General features: G+C 35.9%; 2 protein-coding genes across 10 annotated transcripts in view; one reads left to right on the top strand and one right to left on the bottom strand.

The window, feature by feature from the left end:
* Positions 1-20,863, bottom strand: part of LOC105228430 (synaptic vesicular amine transporter) — a 57,282-nt gene that overhangs the window by 14,608 nt on the left and 21,811 nt on the right. For 6 of the 9 annotated variants that reach the window (XM_049453617.1, XM_049453618.1, XM_011208258.4 and 3 more), the window contains one exon: positions 10,657-11,284. In XM_049453617.1, the coding sequence (XP_049309574.1) occupies positions 10,657-11,266 (610 nt within the window). In that variant the 5' untranslated portion in view covers positions 11,267-11,284. Of the gene's footprint in view, positions 1-10,656; positions 11,285-17,795; positions 18,326-18,669; positions 18,790-20,863 lie in introns of those variants that run through there. The other 3 variants (XM_049453620.1, XM_049453622.1, XM_049453619.1) reach the window with 3 other exon arrangements.
* Positions 2,146-2,965, top strand: LOC105228429 (uncharacterized). Its single transcript, XM_011208256.4, has one exon. The coding sequence runs from the start codon at positions 2,467-2,469 to the stop codon at positions 2,893-2,895; it is 429 nt and encodes a 142-aa protein (XP_011206558.2). The 5' UTR covers positions 2,146-2,466; the 3' UTR covers positions 2,896-2,965.

The following is a 20,863-nucleotide window of genomic DNA, read 5'->3' as shown; positions in this document are numbered from 1 at the left end:
AATCTGATAGTTTCAACTAGTCAATAACTAGTTAAAATTAGACTATTATGTATACGAGTACTGAAACTTAACATTAGAATGTGTTATCTCAATTAGGGTAGAGGTGCAAACAAATTATTATGAAACGGTCTATATTTAGCACATATATTAAATATTTATAGCTAAGAATAAACATATTGATTTGTTCGCCTATGGCAACACGCTCTCAATGCAGCTGCGAAATTTCAAAAGCCGTCAAAATGTTATAAATAATTGGCATGCAAAGCCGCAACGCCTTGAGGTAGGCAATACAAAACTATGGGTGAAAAAAATATAATTTTAACAAGCAAACTAAAAAAGGTAAATGCAATAAATCCACTGTCGCCACTGACTTTCATATTTTTGTCGTAATTTTGATGGTTGTATGTTTTGTTGTGGGTTTTATTGTTGTAGAAGCAAAGTTTAGTTACATAGTACTTCACTGACGACAATTTAAGCTGGTAGGCAGCGCTTGTTGATTGTTTATTTGGCTGGTAATTAGGGAGTCGGGAGTTAAGTCGTAACTTGTCCCCAGTAATATGTATATTTCGACGGATTAATAAATCATAAAAAAATGACAAAATTACAGTTCATAATTATTTGTTTAAGTAATTGCAAGAAGTACATAAAATCTCAAGCCCCAGAGGTTATTTTTTCAAAATTTTCTTATTATCATAGAATGGAAATCATATTCCTCCCATTTTTTCTTTTGAACGTGCAGCCTTGTACTCGACACAACTGCCACCTGGCAAATTAAACAACGCGACTGTGAGTCACCCATCATTGGCTGTTGAATGCGTGCTGTTGCTCGATTTTCTCCATTATTTTAAGTGCAAAAGTTGGGTGACCTTTTCGAAACTAATTTTGACGGCGCGGAGTATACACACACATACCTACTTACACTGTAAATGCACCCTTGTATACATGGACTCAGGCTTATAAGTCCAATATAGCCTAAATTTAATATGCCAACATATATGTATATGTGCAGATATACAAAGCTACGAATACGTTTTAATATTTCATATGTCAATTGTATGCAGTCGCGAGGGTATACACGTACGACGTTGAAATTATAAGTCGTCGCATATGTTTTCTTCGTGTTTTGGCTTCTTATACCCTGCATAGGGTACATTGAGGTAGCCACGAATTTTGTAATATACAAAAGGAAACGTCGGACACACTATAAAGCATTTATGTATATAAAAAATTAAGGAAGAGCTAAGTTCGGGTATAACCGAATAGTTCATACGCTTGCAACTTGTAGCTTCAGGTACATAAGACCTGTTAGTTATATGGGGTCTAGGGCGAGTTTTCTCCCGATATTATTTAGGTAACTCATATATTGGTTAGGTGAACAAAACTATTATACTTTTTAGCAACATGTTGCAAAAGTATAAAAAGCCAGTGCGGCCAGCTGATGATTGGATCAATCTGTATGTACGTAAACTAATCCCACAGTCTTCGAGATATCAGTATGAGATTTTGCACACATCTTTTTCTCCCCAAGAAGCCGCTTATCTGGCGGAACCACTGATATCGAACCACTATAGCATATAGCTGCCATACAAACTGATTGATCAAAATCAGGTTTTTGTAAGAAAAACTTTTTTGTTTGACAATATATTCTCAAGAAATTTGGCATAAATTATTGCTCACGTCAATGCTGCAATCTCCGAACAAATTATTGAGATCGGACGACTATAACATATAGCTGCCATACAACTGCCCTAACTTACCATACTGACCGATCAAAATGCAGTTGTTTTATAGAATATTTTTTTTATGCTTATTTTTTTTGAATGGTATTATGGCTTCGGCGGCAGCGAAGTTAACGTTTTTTTTTCTTGTTTCTTGCTATTAGCTTATTTTCCTTTTCTTAAAGCACAAACTTCGTCATCAATGAAATGGCAGTTTGTCTCTTCATTGTTGCGCGTCAAACTTAGTTATTGCTTTATTATGCCTTAGTTAGGACTATAATGCATCATACACACACATATACATACATATGTAAGTGTCGTGCGGTATATGTCTGCCACCGCATGACTTGTCCAAAATGCGCAACAAAAGCGCTTATATTTATATAGTTTGAGTTGCATGGAAGGACATTGTCATTATTTGTTGTTTTGTTGTTTTAGTGGATTTCATTTGCAGAACAAATGTGTTGTTTTTAGAAAATTACGGTTTATTCGAGTATTCGCCGTGCCTACGAACGGACGACAATCGTGAAAGCAACGCGAAGTTAAAAAAGTAAACTTATTGAATACAAGTATAACAAAAGTGCCAGCGAACGTCGCTGCTAATAAAGCAACAAATAAATATAATAATTAAAATCAATAAAAACAACAACAAAATTAATCAATAAATAATAATAAAGTGCTAATCGCAGCTAATAAACTAAATATAATAGCAAAGGGAGACGTAGAAAGAGGGAGCGTGCGCGAAATCATGTCGGACGACAGCTTGGAGGATGGTGGTTTGAACAGCGCCACTTCAAGTCCGGAAAAGCGTCGCTCGACGGTACCCGATATTTTACCACATCAACGCAGTTTCGAGCAGCGCTATAGTCACATGATACATAAGCAAATACTGGAGACGGGCGTGAATAAGGAGGCGCTGCAGCGGCAAATCAATGCATATTTCTCATGTGGTGGCGCTGGTAGCAGTGGTGGGGGTGGTGCCAGAAATCGACAGAGCTCCTTGCAGGAAGATATGAATGAAAATGTGGCAGAAGCTGCCGCTGAAGGCGAGAGTCAGGTGCAGGAACCGCAGCGTCGTGTGCAGCGTACAGGGGAGGAGGGTAGAAGGACGTTGGACAAAGCAGAAACTGTGGATATAGCTGAGTTGCAAGGCGCGAAAGTCGCTAGTGATTTGTAAAACGGCTTTGTGGAGTTATTTTTTTATGTTGCAGATAGGGTGAACCATTTGTGTTTTTAATGAAAATAAGTAAGAAGTTAAAAAAATATGGAAATGAAAAAAATAATGGAAATTGAAAATCATTTGTTTTGGCAAGCTATATAATTGAATATAACTATTTAAGGAGCGTATTGGCTTTTTTGATTTAATATTGATTTTGGAATTTTTAAAGCAAAAGTAATATAGATTACATATTATTGAGTATTAGAATTGGAAAAGTGGTCTTATAGCAATATAAAATCTTAAAAAAAAATATTTAATAATTAAAAAAATATTTAAATAAAATATTTAAAAATATTTATTTACTTTAAATTTAAATATTAAAAAAAAGAAAATAAAAAAAATAATTCATTTAACATAATATTGGGTAGTCGAAAAAGTCTTTTCGTATTTTGTTAATAGATGTTGTTGCAGTCGTATACCTCCAGTGCCACCAATCACATTGTGTCATACCATATAGTGTTAGAAAGGTGAGATTTTAACCTTCATTTAACAAAAAAAAAATTAATTCGGGGAAGTTGAAAAAAGTTACAGCTATTCAAAAATGAGTGAAAATAATGAAGAAATTCGCTATATATGCATATAAATTTTTGTATAAAAAAGGAAAGAATATTATGCAAGCCACCAATGAAATTCGTGAAGTTTACGAAGACGATGCTGTAACAGTTCGCGTAGCACACTAGTAGTTCGTTCGTTTCCGTTCTGGAAATTTTGAAATTTCGATTTACACTGATGACAGTTTTACACTGATGGTATAATATTTTTAACGGAAAAGTGGCAAAAAGTGTTCGATAAAAATGGTACATATTTGTGCTTATTAGTATAAAAATAAAAAAAAAAAGTTGAAATTTGATTAGAAATACGAAAAGACATTTTCGACTACCCAACAGTATGAATGCATATAATTTAATTAATTAAGACCTGCACAATGCTTGACTCAGTTAGATATTTTAATCTTTAAAAATTGATTTTAATTGATTGTAGTTATTTCTGATGTCTACTTTTAAGGTTTTTTAAGGTTATTATATAATATGATCTATTGGTATACCAAAAATCTGAAATTGGTACTGTACTTATAGATATATAATACACATATTGGAGTGTGGCTCAATTTTGAAATTTTATGCTAAATAAAGCTTTTATTATAATAATTTTTCGAAATTAAAAAAAACATTGTTTTACTACTTCGGACACAATGTGACTCAGACTTGAACTGACATTTTGAACTATTTGAGTGCTTTTTGTTAGTGCGCTTATTTCTCTCACAGTGGGATTTCACAAAACTCATATTTTTATAGTAATGCAAAAACAAAATCGTACACTCTACTCCACAATTCTCTAAACCGTAAACTCGTAGACACGGAGTGTGTCATTTGACGTAGCCCCACAGGAAATAGTCTAATGGCGTCAAATCGCACGACCGAGGCGGCCAATTGACTGGGCCATTTCGTGAGATAACACGTTCACCAAACGTGGTTTTCAATAAATCGATTATGACATTCACTGTCGGGTCCGGTCCTGCTGGAACCACATATCATCCAATTCGGGCCAAAAATATTCGGTTATCATTGCGCGGTAGCGATTGTCCTTCGCAGTAACATGCCGGTCTTGATCATAACGGCAGAAGTACGGCTTAAGACACCGTCGGCCTATAAACCATAACAAATTGAACTTTTCGATTTGCAATGGTGACTCATGGAATATGTACGAATATACTTTTACAGGAATAAAGAATTTCATTGAGATCCCAAAACGTTTTTGCTTTATTTAAAAAACTTTTGTAGCGCTCTTATTGAAAAACACGCTCTTAAAGATGAGGCCACTAACTCCGAATTTCGGTAGTAAATTTTAATAACTTCGACTCGTTGCTGGATCGTATATCTTTCCATGATGTGATGGCAAACCTTTCGGAAGAGAAATGTCAAAAGAGCGGTGAAAAATATGCCGTCGTTTGCTGTCTCTATCGGTCTACTTTTGTAGCGTCGTTCTGAAAAAACTCGTATAAAGACCCAGAACTTAAAAATACCAGAACGGAATTTGAAGGAGGTTAGGTTAAACTGGCGGGCTGTCACACTATACATAGATCTACAGGTTCTTTGTAATGCCAGATGGAGGTTCAGTTTAATATGTTGAAGTCTTGTAAGACGTTAATGAAATCAACGCTTTTCGCAAAGTGTAATATAGTTGATATCTACTTACGGTACTTCATCTATAGTTGTCGCCTGCACTGTCAATAAGTTGTTATCTGTAAAGAGGTCAACAACCAGCCGGCAGTTTTTTCAGACAGTCTTCTCTTTTCGTGTCCCTCAACATTATCTTTGTGATACTGCCTGTCCTTAAGGCATTCTTCCTCATGCTAAACTGTTTGAACGCGCTTTCGGAAAATGCAAAGTGCAATCTTCTCAGCTATATTGCCCTTGTGTCCGGAACTTGGAGTTTATAGACGAGTTAAAAACCTTATCCTTATGTAGAAAATTGGTTAGATTCTAGAAGTAAAGTGAGTTTCTACTTTCAGCTCTAGTGCCCCGGACCCGGAGTTTAAAGAAGGGTAAAGACCGTTTAGGTTAGATTCCATGGAAGTAAAGTCAATTTCTACTTTCTTCTTTGTTCAAAATATTGGGCTTTCTATGTTATTTGCTTTAATACGATATTCTCTTCGTTAGGGCTCTGTTGGTTGAGGCTGAGAATTTCTAATTTATGTAAATAAAACAGAAGAAAGATTGTATAAATCATAATAGCTAAAGAGTCAGTCCGGTAAGGTGAAAAAATGTAGGCATACTCTCGTTTCTACAACTTATCCAGGTTCCAGAAAATTCTCATTTGTAACAAAACCAACGCCTATGACATAAACGAGTTCCCGCAAATACTGTTAGAGCTAAAAATAAACTAACAGAACGAGAAAGAGTGGGTTCCGGTCTAAAGCAGCATGCTACTTCGGCGCTATAATGCCAAAAGCACTTGTACATAGACAAATCGACAGCAAGGCAAATGAAATCAATTGCAGTCACCACATAATTGGTAGACCAATTACACGAAGCCTCAATTGGTCCTACAAACATGCATACCTACGCAGCACAGTAGCTGCGTTAATCAAACTTGAAGTGATATTTGTCTGCGTTATTAACGTTTCACGCACTTTTGTCGACTCCCCGAGTCAAGCAATCGCATACGCAAGCTGTTGTTGGAGACAGATGAGGGCGCTGAGGCCGTGGACTGAGAAAATCAATTAAACAAATATAAATACGTATGTTTATACACTTGTATGTTAACCGATATAAATATATATATAAATACATTTCCACATAGCACGCTCCCGTATTATAAGGCATGGTGAAGGCATTTCGAACCCTACAAATCCGGTGTTGGCAGTTCATTTGTCGTGACAGTAAATCGAATCGGAAAGTGAAGTGCTTATGTCAAGTGGTTGGACATAATGAAACGGACAGTGCTGTAAGAGCGCTATGGTCAGCTACTTAAGTGTGGACAGCCAGAGAGGGGGGAAAGTGACTATCTGAGAGAGGTGGTGAGAAGTCAGACCAGTGATTTGGACAGTATGCGGGGGCGGTGGCGGCAGTCGATTGTACGAACACTGTTTGCATTTGGCAACACTTGAACGCCTCAATGCCACACAAAGCAAGTGCAGCCAATTCACTGAAAACACCCACACACATACACTCGTACAACAACACAAACTAAGGTTCAACAACAATGGCGTTCGCATTCAAGTGGAATTGATGCATTGAAATCGACATTGGCGACAGGATAATATTATATGAAGGACGGGGCCGAGTTGGTGTGGTTGGAGCGTAGCGAATGGCAGAGAAAATGGCTCAAGTGGCTGGCATTACGAATTCATAGCAAAGTGTTGGGTGCAAAAACGTTTGAAGGTATTTGTGATTTTTTTCTTTGTGCGTAAGCATGTGGGTAAAACGAAAACGCCGCTGACAAAGCAACAAGTGGCTGGAGTTTTGCTAATGCTTTTACAAGCATTTGGCATAGCGGAATTGCTTTCGTGAAAACTTGCGACATTTTTTTTCTATTTTCTGCAAAGAAATGTTTTCTCAAAACTATTTACCGAGCGAAGCAACGCAGAAAAGAACAGGAAACGTGTGTAAAAGTATTTAAATGCGTGGAAAGTGAGTGTGAAGTGATTATTTGCAGCTGGCACAGTGTGTTAAAGTTTAAAGATTTTGAGGGAAAGTATGATATTTTCATTTCTTGTTTGAAAGGTAGATTCATTTGAAGAAGAAATCAGTAAATATTAAATTAATGTAAATTGTAAATTAACTACTCATAAGCGCATTTTGAAATGTCAAAAACTAGGAAATGACATACGAGTATCCAAGACACACACCCAGAAATCTTAGCTGAGTAACTTTTTCATATCACAAGTACGAAGGATGTGTGGTAATGGCTAACCAGAGAAGGAAGCATTTAGAAAAAGAGGAATTTTTGTATTATAAATTTTGCTTAGCCTCAGGTTATGTAAAAATGTTGCCTACTATTAGGCTCATTGTCAAATGACAATACTAAACATATGTATGACCTATTGTAGTCAAACATTTAGAGAGCTACTTAGGGTAACTTTTTCATATTGGAAATACCCTCAGATGTTAGATGTTGGTTAACGAGAGACAGTGTTTGGAAAAAGAAAAGTTTTTGTGATATAAAAGTTGTTTAAGCCAAAGGTAATGTGAAAATGTTGCCTACTATTAGGTGGATTGCAAAATAATCATACTTAGTACGTCATCCAAGTCAAAAACTTGTCTGAAAAGTTGTTTTGAGTCGTAAATATACTCAATTGATTAACATTTTCTGCCAAAAGGCGGAAATTTGCTTCTACTAAACTTCTTACCCTTTGAGCCGTAATACTCACGTTCTCCAGGCTCCCAAGGAAAATCTCACTTTTTATGAAATAATACTTTAAATCAACAAGTATTGAAATGAAAGCTAGAATTTAACTAAAAATGAATAATAATATTTCAATTACTCAGAAGACACTATACCTTCACCACAAACCATAACACAAAAAATATCCTTGTCTATTAAATTGAAGCAACTTGTTGAAACAAGCCACCACAAATACGGAAGTCAATGTCAAAGCCTTCAAAGCAGGCAACACGAAGTGGTAGGATAAAATAAAAGCAAAGAAATCATAAAAAGGAGGAAGAAAGCTATTTTTTTCGTGAGCTCACTAGTGATAAAATAACTTTGAAGTGGCAAAGATCAATGATAGCGGATAGAGGAAGTAAGAAACTAGCGAATAGTTTCTTAACTAGCCGAAAAGTTTCAACGAACGCACCGGTAGAGGAAATGGAAAATGTGCAAATAGTGTTGACTAAGAGAATTAAGGAGTATTTCAATAAATAAAAGCAATCGGAAAAAAAACGGAAGAGAAAAAAGTGAAAACGAAATTTATAAAGTGATAGCAATTTACTACTGAGTAGAGAGCACATTTACCAAGTGAGCTTCCTCCACACATAAATCAAATCACATCCTAAATCAACTTAACGCCGTCTTATGGACCACTAAGTTATGCGATGACCTTACGTTTACACTAAATTTATTCATTTTCACCCGCCAACCTGCATAATAAAGTAATAAATTATGCTCGCATGGATTAAATTAATGGTTAAGCATTTGATGGAGGTACTTCCACTTGGGAGCTACTTGTAACTGGAGGTGATTTTAATCAAGCACTTAAGTCAACAGTTTTTGTGAGCTGAGAAGAAAAGAGAGAATGGTCTAAATGGTGAAGACGGGATGATTGGAACTGTTGATTGTCACTTGGACAGTGATATTTCGTGTGTAATTCATCAAATTCATCTTTCGAAGAAAAAAACCGACACCGATTATATCAATTTAGAATTCCGTTCCCACAACATTCGGGTCTACGTAACCGGAACGGACCCGGATTTTTATTCGGCCAAGGACTGTCAACTCGGTAGATTTCTGCCGCTGCAACGTTTAGAATTACTTGTATGTTATCAAAGTTCTGACTATATTTCCGATAAAGACAAAATAATAAGATGAGAATGGGTGATTTTGACTCCTAGGTCAATGGCTAAGAAGCCGTAGGAAACTTTTGGTGATCAAGAGGAAAGACAGAGAGAGAATTAAAGTTAAATGAACATAGATCCAATCAAAGGCCTGTAGTAAATTGAACAACTAATATAACAACACTTCTTCTCAAGTCACCTAGATATTTGAAATCCTCGATTGTGAAGCAGATATCTCTCTCCCTTTTTCTTTCGACAGAAATATTACACTTCAAAATTCTCTTTTAGTTTCCGTTCTATTATACGGTGCTGAAACGTGAACGTTAAGGAGCCGAGATGGGAAAACACTTGAAGCTCTCGTAAGAACTGTTTTCCGCAATGCCTGTGGGATCGTCCACGTGAGCGATGAGTACCAAAGAATAAGGTACCATGAACTGTATGAGCTCTACAGCTATATGGTTAAAGTGATTCAGCCAGGTCGTACGCATGTGAAAAGCTTTGTCGGTTTGAAATCCACGAATGGACAACGGAAGTAAAGACACTCCAATGGAAAGACCATAGCGACCTGTTTTTACTTGGGATATACAAATGACTTGATATGGCAAATGATAGAGGCAACTGCCTTGGGCGAATACCGCATGGTTCGATGAGCTGTATGAGATATACAACGACATTGACATAGTTCGGCGAATTAAAAGACGCTGGCTAGGTCATGTCATCCGAATGGCTGAAAACACTCCAGCTCTGAAAATTTCCGACGCAGTACTTGTCCGCCGCAGAGGAAAAGGAAGACCTCCAATCCGTTGAAAGGACCAGGTGGAAAAGAACATGGCTACACTTGGATTCTCCAATTGGCATCACATAGCAAAAAGGAAGGAAAAAGAAGAAGAGGAACTACCCTTGGGAATCATCGGATATACATATATGTTTTCTGCAGATTTATACGTGGTCGACAATATTGCAATAATACAGACTTTCAAAACCGAAGTTAATACTTCTACCTCAAACTTTAAATTAAAGGAAGCTATCTTAGGCAGAACTGATATTTAGAAATTAACTTGCATACAATTAAATGGTTATACTTTCTGGACTAAGACTATCGATAATCAAAAGCTGTTATAAGAACAAAAATAGTTAAGAGTTCGACTACTTACAGCACTGCTCTATTTCGGATTTTTCGGATTTTGTTTCATTGTTATCCACCCAATCTTAATTTCAACACTTCTAAAATAAATATATGTAGCAAAAATCAAGTTAATGACTGTGAGCAACCCCATAAATTACGAAGCATTAAAGAATTAATGAGCCACTAAAGGAAATTCCGAAGATAGCACATCCATTATATTAAGTGGTGCGATAATATTATTCCTTTTTTCTTACATATTTTGCGGTAAACCACAACACCTCAGCCAGATAAGGCGCGTCGTATTTTATTCATGACTTGGCAACAACGCGAATGGCAGGTGTGAAAATAAAAGTGAAGTAACGGTAAATGAATAACGGTAAATGGACAACTTCCAGCTGATTGAGCAACGCATTTGATTTGCTTAAATTAACGTGCGCCGACAGACAGCTTGGCGAGAGCAAATAAATAAGTGCGAAATGAATGATGGGAATAAAAAGTAATCATATAAATTGTGTGGCGCTGCATAAATTGGCTAGCTAACTCACACTAAAGACTATCTCTTCTATATATGTACATACATCATATATTGTTACTCACCAACAGTGGTCAACAACATATTATCCAATAACAACGCAATGGCCACAATGATCAAGACGAGTTGTCGTGAGCCGCGCCAGCCGATCATCCAATTCTTGAACGTGGCCCACGAGCCGGCGGCGCGGTAATCCTCCTGTCGACAATGATCCGGCGGTGGTGGTTGCGGTGTCATATAATGTCGTCCTGGTGTCTTGATTGCTGCCGGATCTGTGTGCGAGTTTGGTGTCGGTGTTGGTTGTGCCGTCGCTGTTGTTGTTGTTGCGCCACCGACGCCAAAAATGCCAGCGCCTGCTTCGTTGGCATGCTGTACGCTGTTGTTGTAAATTTTGTTGCTGCCATTCGGTTGTTGTTGTAGCTGCTGTTGCTGCGCTAATCTTTGTTGTTCGCTGCTCCACTGGGGAGTCGGTGTTTGCTTGAAGGGATTCCTGCTGGGTGTGTCGTGCTGGGCCGTGCTGCTGCTTCTGTTGTGCTGTGCGGTTGCGGATGCGTCGTTTAATGTTGTTGTTGCTGTTGCTGCTGTTGCTGGTCCCGCTGCAGATGATGATGCCAAATGACTGGTGATGTGCTGATTGAAGTTTTTTGCTCCATCTCCAGAATCAGTCGATTGCATTGCGCCACCCGCTTGTTACTATGGAAAAATAAGCGGATAACGAAAATGTGCTTGATTAAAAATAACGATTTTGCAGATATTTTTTCAGATTTTTAATGAATTTATAGCTTGAGCTGTAATTAATTTAAACCGATTAGATTTATTTTTCTTTCTGCGAAAGGTAGTGACTAGTAAAAAATGTGTGTTTTGGGAGTTCGTATGGCAAGTGGATGACGAACTCTTCACGGTACTTTATAATTTTTAATATATCTTGCTTCAATGTAAATATTTTAAGATCTTGCAACACAAATCTTGGTTATTGTGGTTTACTGAATTTTCGCTGCTCGAGTTTGTCAACCGAAGCCGAAACCGACGTATTTTAAAGTCACAGGTCCAACAAATTGGCACGTCGTTATGGTCTATGAATTAGATGAGTTCTATAGATCTCTATTTAGATCGTTTCATTGTTTGTTGTTATTCTAACAATTTCTGGAGAGATAAAAATAGTTTCCTTTCTCCTACGCAACAACCAGTTTTCTTGTTTTTTTCTGAGCGGCAATATTCTCATATGCTTTCTAATCTATTTAGGTTATGTTGTCTGAATGTGGCCCCCTTGTGCGAGTTGCTCTTCCTTACCAATAAAGCTTCCTGACATTATATTATTATTATTTTTCTTTCAACTCTTCTACTCAAAACCAAACAAAATTAGCCTCCTTCACTTTCAAATAATAATATTTATGTAATAAATCAAGCATAAAGCATATTGATATTCGCATGTAAATGTAATCAACGCCAGATAAAAGTAGATTACGAGATTAGAGGAGAATTTTTCGCAGAGATATGTGCGTATGTATGTAAGAACAAAAAGAAAAACTCACAAAAATAAAAGCAAAGCAAGGCAATGTAGCAAAAAGCACGACACACAAATCGGATCAAATAAAAGTTAAGTGGCTGATGAATGATTGCTACTTAGTCGACAAGTGCACGAGGGAAGCTAGGTTGCAGGGAAGAGAGGAGAAAGGAAAGCTGTGTTAGGAAAGCAAAAAATATGCATGTGAGGTAGGAGAGAGCGTAAGGAAAAGCGATGGATGGGAGATATGTAATGAAAACTAGGAATGTCGGCTAATAGACAAAAGCTGCTTAGACTTATGGATGAGAGAACGTAGAGTATAATAAAATTACATGTTTATGTAGTTGTGGAAATATGTGCTGATGGTAATCCTACAAGGAGTGTACAGTGATTCTTAAGTAAAAAAAAGAAAGTGATTCTTATTTAAAGAAAAGAAAGCTCGCATTTTCAATCACTTAAGAGAAAGACCTAAACACAGACAAGCCCAACGATTTTTTGGGATAAAAAGTCTACTGAATTAAGAAAACCATACTTTCAGGGTATTTTTATAAACATTAAAAAAAAACACAGAAAAATTTTTCATGAAAAAATGAGCTATTTTTCGAGTTATACGCAACTACAGACGACGTTAAAAAATTACTATCACTCCTGTTAATATTTTCAAAGTTTAACTATTAAAATATATCTACAAGAGTATTTTTCAAAGTTCGAATTATTAACCGATTTACGTAAGATTTTTAGAGAGTGTTTTTTATATATTTGTCTATGTATGGAACTAGCCATATGCCAAAAAAATTGGTGAAAATTTTTTTTTTCCTTTGCCCCAGGCATAGCGACAATATTCAAAAATATATTTTTTTTCTTTTCAGGTTGCTAAGAGTGTTGATGGTAATGTGCCAATTTTTTAATTAACTCAAAAATTATTATTAAAGCAAAAATATTTTTTTTAGAAAATTGTAGAAAAATCGTTTAAATTTTTCTGCTCACCCTACCATTTATAATGATGGAAAAGCTCTAAGCTTTGTAGACCGGGATGAATAATTTTTGGAAAAAAAAAGAAATTCATAACAGATTGTAATCGGCAATGAAAGATACAAATAAACATTAAGGGCAAAATAATCTACCTCCGATTTGAGGTGAAGAAATGGAACAGGATGAATATTGCTGAATTTTTAAGGGTTAGGAATGATTTATCTCAATTTCCGGCGAAACTACGAGTCAAATAGAAAAAAGTTAAGTGGCATGTTGTAGCTAGTAAAAATGTCTATAACTTTTGTATACAGCTTTTTTTTCACATAACCTCAAAATTTATGTGAAAAATTCTCACAACTAATATTTAAATTTTTCATTTTGTTTGAAAGAATACGATCGCGGTGCTTCAAAAGACATTTATGAGATCGTCACAGTGACGAATCATGGATCTATGCGTATGAGCCCGAAACAAAGCAGCAATCGACCGTGTGGGTCTTCCAAGACGAGCCAAATCCAACGAAAAAAAACGTTTTCGTTGAAAAATATGCCTTTTTTCATTATTAAGCCAGAAATATATATAGCAGCCCTCGTAATTTCCTTTAGCTGTGAAAATTCTTGCGTGCAACAGCTTCACTCATTTCATACAACTTTTATTACTTTTGAATATTTCTCAAAAAAATATATATTTTTCAATATTCACTGCAATTATCCCTCACTACAACATTGGCCTGATTTAAAGTCTTCACTTTTTAAAACCTCATCTTCTCAGCTATTGTTCCTCTCCACGTCAATAAATTTATGTATCTGCTGCGCTCATCTCTGTTTGATTGTTTTCAATTTGTTGCCATTTAATTTTGTTAATTATATTATACATTTTGAATATAATTTCGCTCAACACACCGTTTTAATTAGACACCCTTAATTGCTTTTTGAATATGCATTAACAACAACAACATGTTTACGGTTAATGTAGAAAAGTGTGCTTATTTGCAACACGTGCTACTAGATTTAATATCAGTTTACAAGTATTTTATAATAGCGAGCAAACACATGTACATATGTAAATGTAATTGTTACATGCTTTCTTTTAATATATATCAAATATGTATTTATGTATGTAGGAGTATGTATAGCATTGCATACTGCTTTAAGCATACGAAAGCATGTTAAATTGGATCACAGAAACAGCTGCCTTTCTATATTCTTTTCGCTAATTTCTTCCTAATGACATTTTAAAGCCGCTAAAGAAATGAAAATGAGATGAGAATGCAGTTACTGTACATAAAATTATGAACAGTGCTTATAATAGTATCCCTCTCCAGGGTTGTGAGCTGAGTTTGGAACCCGCCAAGTAAGAAAAAACCCACAATGAAAAGATCAAAACAACCTCAGATGAGAGACCCCCCTTTTGATAACAACCACTGCAAACGTGTTATGGATTCCGATTTAAGGGAATGAACCTGGAATGTCTAATCCCTTAATTGGGAAGGTGCCGTGGCTAGTTGAGTAAAGGCTGACATTACCATCCTCCTAGAAGTGCGATGCACGGGTCAAGTACTGAGATGAGTAGGTCTTTGTGGAATTTACTACAGTGGCCATATAAAGGAGCGCAAATTCGGTCTGGCATTCACCCCGGTGTATGAACATCTAGCCACAATCTGCCTCAAAGCGAAGTTCTACAACAAATCGCTAATTTGCGCCCTCGTCATGACGGAAGAGAACAACGATGTGACCAAAGATGTCTTCTATGAGCAGTAGGGGCGCACCTATGAGAGCTGCCCCCGCTATGATGCCAAAATCGTGCTAGGCGACTTTAACGGTAGGGTGAGCAAAGAAGGTATCTTTAGCACAACGGTTGGTAAAGTCAGCCTCCAGGATGAAACATCCCCAAATGAGTTTAGGCTGATCGACTTCGCCGGTATATGGTTATCTCTAATACTAAATTCCAGCATAGGAAAATTCCACAAGCTACCCTGGCTGTCTTCGGATCGAAAAGTCACTCATCGGATCGATCATGTTGTGATAGATGGAAAACACGTCTAAAAACGCACTCAACAAACACAAGGAAGATTCGACGTCCAGAAGTTGCAATCACACCAGACAACCGAACGATTTTCTCCCCGACTTGCCCTTCTGCTCTCTGAGAGCACCCTTCAGCAATCGGCATAAGGGAACTGTGGGACGGCTTTTCCAGCTCCTTACTTACATTGGCTTTCGGAAAAGTCAAGAGAAGAGCTGGTACGATGAGAAGTGCCTTGTCGCAGTAGAGAGAAAACAGACTACCAACCTCGCAACGTTATTTTTTTCTACTTGCTTGCTAAAGACGCCCTAATTTGCTATTTTGTATGATTCCTAAAATTTGAAAATGTTATTCAAAATTTTGTATAGAATTAGAAACAAAGTTTTCTATTGAAATAAATAAAATATAATTGCTGCACGCCAATTTTAGCGGCTTCCAACCATCCTTCGCATCTATCAACTATTCAAGCAAGCAAAAGGAGCCGAGCCATCAGCCAGAAGTCGTCAATTATGACAGCTTTTTGATTTAATTGACAGTGGTTAATTGAATTTATATGAACCAAACTTCTACCAGCAAATGTGTGTGTGTGTGGAAGGCTGTGAGTGCAAAAAACGAAAAGCGTGGTAAATAGAGAAGTGCAACGCATCAGCTTGACAAGTGTCAGAACAGCATACGCACTTCTATTGAAACGCGCCGAAAATAGACGAGCCAACAACTCTGCGCTCAAAGCAAAAACAATTTCAGCGGCAAAGTTTTCCAGTAAAAGCGGTCGTCGTCGTTTGAGGCGCAAATTAAGACTTCTAAGGAAGAAATATACCCCATGAGACGCAAAGCCCGTCCTACACCTCACTTTATATCGTACATATGCAGCGTTTCTTCTGCTGCCCCATTTACCACAATTCTTTTTCATTGAATTTTGCATGCCACTTCCTCGCTTCCATTAACCCCCCGTGCCATCGTGCCAGTCACTCTCAAAGCGTGTGTTCAGTCGACAGTCTAAATGAATTATGAAAATTGAATTTCCTTGGAAAATTTTGTAAATTGTAAATTGCCTAGCTTTTCATTTACTTACTCATTTACTAACAGCCCTTTTGATTGCTGCTGCTGTGTTTATGTGCGTGTGCTCGGAAGCGTTACTTTTTGTTTTTAATTCTTGAACTCATTATTCTACTGATTTTTAGTTTTTCCTGTTGCTCTATAGTATATATGCTTACATACATATTTTCCATGAGCTCGATAGCAATTTGTTTTGAAAAAATTTAGTAACCAAAGTAATAAATATAAGAACTTTTCCAGATAACTAACGATTTTTCTTATTATTTTTATCCTAATTCTTTGAAATTCTTTTATTTTGACTAACACGAGAGAAAACCATCGTCAGAAAGATATCTGTGCCTTCATAGTGTTTTTCCATTTTTTTCAACTTTAAAATCTTTTTAAGAAAACTTGAATAAAGAGTCTTTTATCCTTTGTGGAGTCTAGTCCAAGTTGGAAATCATCATTTTCCTTCTAGTTGAAGTCCCCGAGTTGCTCAATGCGTCGCCTGAGTGATGCATTTAGAATCAATTGAACAGTCGGTAAAACTCATTTAGGTCCAGCAGAAGTATAAAACACTGAGGACGCCAGCAGCTGAAATAACTTGTAAATAAGTGATTGTCGGAAGATACATTAATCCGACATATACTCGTATACGTCTAAAAACCGCTCCGCTACCCCAACAGTTCTTTTCCGCACTAAGTTGCGGCACTGGCAGCAGGAATATACCGCGACAAGCTACTACCAGGAGGTTACAACCTTGCAAGGTTTAGAAATATGATCAATCCCCCGAGACAAATTCTCTCTCCTTGTTGCGCTCTATACAGGGCACTGCAGGCTCAGGAAACACTTGTCCGACGTGGGCATAGTCTCAGCAATTCGCCCAGCAATTTGTAGAAGCAAGCTCAAGGCCCTAGCACCCATCTACGTTGACAGGGATCACGTTCACGTTATTCAGAGTGGTAGACTTGTGTGCCTATATGTGATTTTGGAAAGGGCACTATATACCATAGGTCGCAGTGCAAAACATCAATTATTTTCTATCTACCTACAGTTATCAAGTTCACTACATAATCAGTGTGTAGTCGTGTTTGGGGGCTAGTGCTGGGTTATTCAAATTTTAGGCGGAAATAAGTTATCAATTTGTTTGTGATTGATACCGGCATTATATTTGTCTACGATTGACAGCGAATTACTTTGCAGACTCCTATTGATTTTCTTGAGGTATCCTAATGATCTAGCCATGTCCGTCTGCCCGTCCGTCTACGATTTAGTCGCTCAGCTCTTGAGAATGATCTGAACTTTTCCATCCGTCTTTTTATCAGTAACGACCTGCTCATTTGTCGGAACGACCGATATCGGTATCGGTATTCCACCCTTTTGCGACATCTAGCGGCCAAATAGCTAAAATAAATTGCTCTGTATCTTCGCTTTCATGGGCATCATTAATCACCCGCCTCTCACCACTAGGGGCGTGGCAATCGATCACAAAGCACTTTGCAGTTTTAGAATCAAGTACATATATGGAAAATTTTTCATTTGTAAAGAGTATTATTAACGTTTTTTCTTGTTCTTTGATTGTAAATAAAAAAAAAGATTATTAATACTAAGGATTGGTAGAAAATATTTTCTTTCAAGCTTTGAATCAAACTCAATTAGTAGCGCTCACTTACGTTTAATTGTAGAATTGTAAGCTCCAAAATTGCTCTATTATATGTGTACAACAAACCGCTGGGAATTATAAGTTACACAAACTCACACATACCCGTACATATTTAAAAAATTATTTATTTTTATTAATTTTTAAACATTTCAAACGTAGTTTATTCAAATTTTTTGTATATTACACAGTAAAAAAATAATTTTTAAAAATGTCACTTGCTGTTTATTTATACTATACTCGTATGTTTATTATGATATTTTTTTTATTTTAAGCTATAACACGCGCTGAGCAATTACAAACACTACTATAAAGCTTAATTATGCAAGTAATTAACAAATATTCTTCTCGTGCACTTTTGCTTTTCATCTTTTGTTACTTTTGTCGAGCTGCCATTATTATATGTTGTTGTGCGCAGCTGAGTTACAGTTAATTCATCACTTCCGATTGTGTGACTGAACACAGAAAAACTGACAAATTTATACTTTGAGCGCACTAAGCATAAAAAATAAAGCATACAAAAAAATATGTTTTTTTTATTTACAACTCGCTGAACTTTGATGGAAATTCCACACGAGTTTTACATTCAGCACAATTGAGTCAGATTATTGCATATATTTTTTTTTAACTAAAAATGTCAATATTTTTTTATTCAACAATTTCAATATTTTTTTTAGTAAAAAAATTTCAATATTTTTTTTAATCAAAATTCTCAATATTTTTTTAGATAAAAAATTTCGAAAATTTTTTAACAAAATATTTAAATATTTTTTTTTTAATAAAAAATTTAAATTTTCAAAAAAAAAAATTACGTAATATGTCACCGCGTGAAATGCGCGCCAAAATAACCCGCACAGCTAACGGAAAGCGCTAAGCGTGTTACTCACACTGGTCCAACGTGCTTGAATGCCGACAGACGACTCAGCTCGATGCGCAACAGTCGTTTAGTAAGTCGGCGAAAAAATCATAAGAAATCTTATATCAAATATGCACACAAGGTAAATATGTATGTAGATTTGTAAACACGAGTATATATATGTAAGGGTAGTATGTATGCAAGTCACTAAAAGATTGCATGTTTTGAATAATTTGTCTAAACCGTCGCAGTACCGGAATTCGCATGCCTGCAAGAGAGCAATTTATATCACATACATACATTTGTGTATCGTTAAGTAGATACTTATGTGGATTTGTATATACTCGTACAACACATCTGGACAATATTACGTTTTCTGGACTCACACGTTGTAGCTACAAGTGTTTAGTGCTCGCCTTATTACTCGTATTATTATTATTATTTCGGTGTGCACAAATAGCGCTCTTGCATTTCTATTTACATATCTCGCTTCTTTCAATCATAAAAAAGTCGAAAAATAATAAAAATAACAAGTAAGGAAGCGCTAAGTTCGTGTGTAACCGATGCTATATTCTTGCAACTTGCAGTAATCAAAGCCAGGGAAATACTTAAGGTTTTGAAATGTCAACCAGACAACGGAATCCAAGCAAATATGTATACAGTTGAACGTCCCTAGCAAGAATCGCCATAATCAAAAAAAAAAAAAAAATACCGAGGTGTTTAAGAGTTTGGGTTATGGAAAAGTTCAGCTGTATATACATATGTATATGTATATAGTATAGTATATATTGGGTAGTCGAAAAAATCTTTTCGTATTTTGCCAATAGATGTCCTTATATCTTTCTCACATAGTTTTAGGTGAAATATACAACCATTAGGAGAACAAAACTATTATACTTTCTGGCAACATGCTGCTAGGGTATAAAAGGGTGCGCACTTTGCTTAGAAATTGCACATTATTTACGCTCTTTTCGTAAACAGCTAATTTTTTATGCAAATTTGTATTCAATAAAGGATGTCAACTGTTCAAATATACTTTCTTATATATGTATGTACATACAAGTATATACATATGTACATTTGTGCGAATAAAATACTCGAGTGAAGCAATAGCGTTAAATACATATAACAGTGCGAGCGATCAATTGATTATTGATTGTTGGTGTCAATAAGGACCGAATTTGTTGTTCAAAATAAACACAAAGACATTTTACTACAATAATTATCATATTTTATAGAAAAAAATGCTCCAAATTACAGGTTTACAGTAACTAAAAATATTCATATGAGCCAAAAAATAGAGTTAAATCGCGAACACTTTCGTCCGATTGTTTTTTATAATTTTCGATCACTTAATCTGGGTGGCAAAAGTGCTTCGATAATTGCTTCAAAGCCATGCAATTGTGTATAGATCTTAATGGAGAATGTTTTGAAATACTATAAAGCGATTTTCGATGGTTATTTTAGTTCTCTAATCTTGTAACATATTAGACAATCCTCGTCAAGGAACGCAAAACCAAAGATTCAAATTTCTCAAATTAATGATGGTTTTTTAACTATACTCATACTTATATTAGACCGAAAAGAACTAGTTAGGAGAATAAGTGTCAGCTTAATCTTAGTGCAATTTTAATATACTCTGTTCAGCGTATAAATATTTCATATCATATACTGAATAAGAGCACATCTGAAAGCGTTTTAGATAAAAAAAATTTCCTATAATAAATGACGACATTAAATTTTAAGTACATACATACATTGTAATCCGACTGGAAATTGCCTAATGTACGACAACTAGCGATAACAGGTTCCAAGCAAAACAATAAGAACAAAATAAGAACAAGCAGACAGACAATCGATCAAAAACATTTCATTTTTTTTTTTGGTGTGTATATTCAAATAGCCACTCGTTTATTGATTTGCGGTGAAATTCCCCCAGGCAATTCTTGCATCATCATGATTTTCAACGCATAAATAATATTTGAGCACAATAATTTGACAAGTACATACTATATTTTACGATTTCTCTAAACAATTGCATTAAAAACTCACTTAACAATATACTTAAAACCGCAGAGAAAAAAAATAAAGAACAAGATTTTTTTTTTATTTTATTTTTTTTTACTGCCGTATTACAAATTAAGGCGGCTTGAGTTCAAAGCTTCAACTGAAACGTCATCTAGTGTGCGTGTATGTATGTAAATAGCAGCACACAATGGACTTTA

Source organism: Bactrocera dorsalis, chromosome 3, assembly GCF_023373825.1.
Source record: "Bactrocera dorsalis isolate Fly_Bdor chromosome 3, ASM2337382v1, whole genome shotgun sequence".
NCBI lineage: Eukaryota > Metazoa > Arthropoda > Insecta > Diptera > Tephritidae > Bactrocera > Bactrocera dorsalis.
This window is presented reverse-complemented; position numbering and strand designations above follow the sequence as displayed.

Coding starts and splice junctions, on each gene's coding strand:
- LOC105228429 (XM_011208256.4), top strand. CDS start 2,467: ATGTCGGACGACAGCTTGGAGGATGGTGGTTTGAACAGCGCCACTTCA.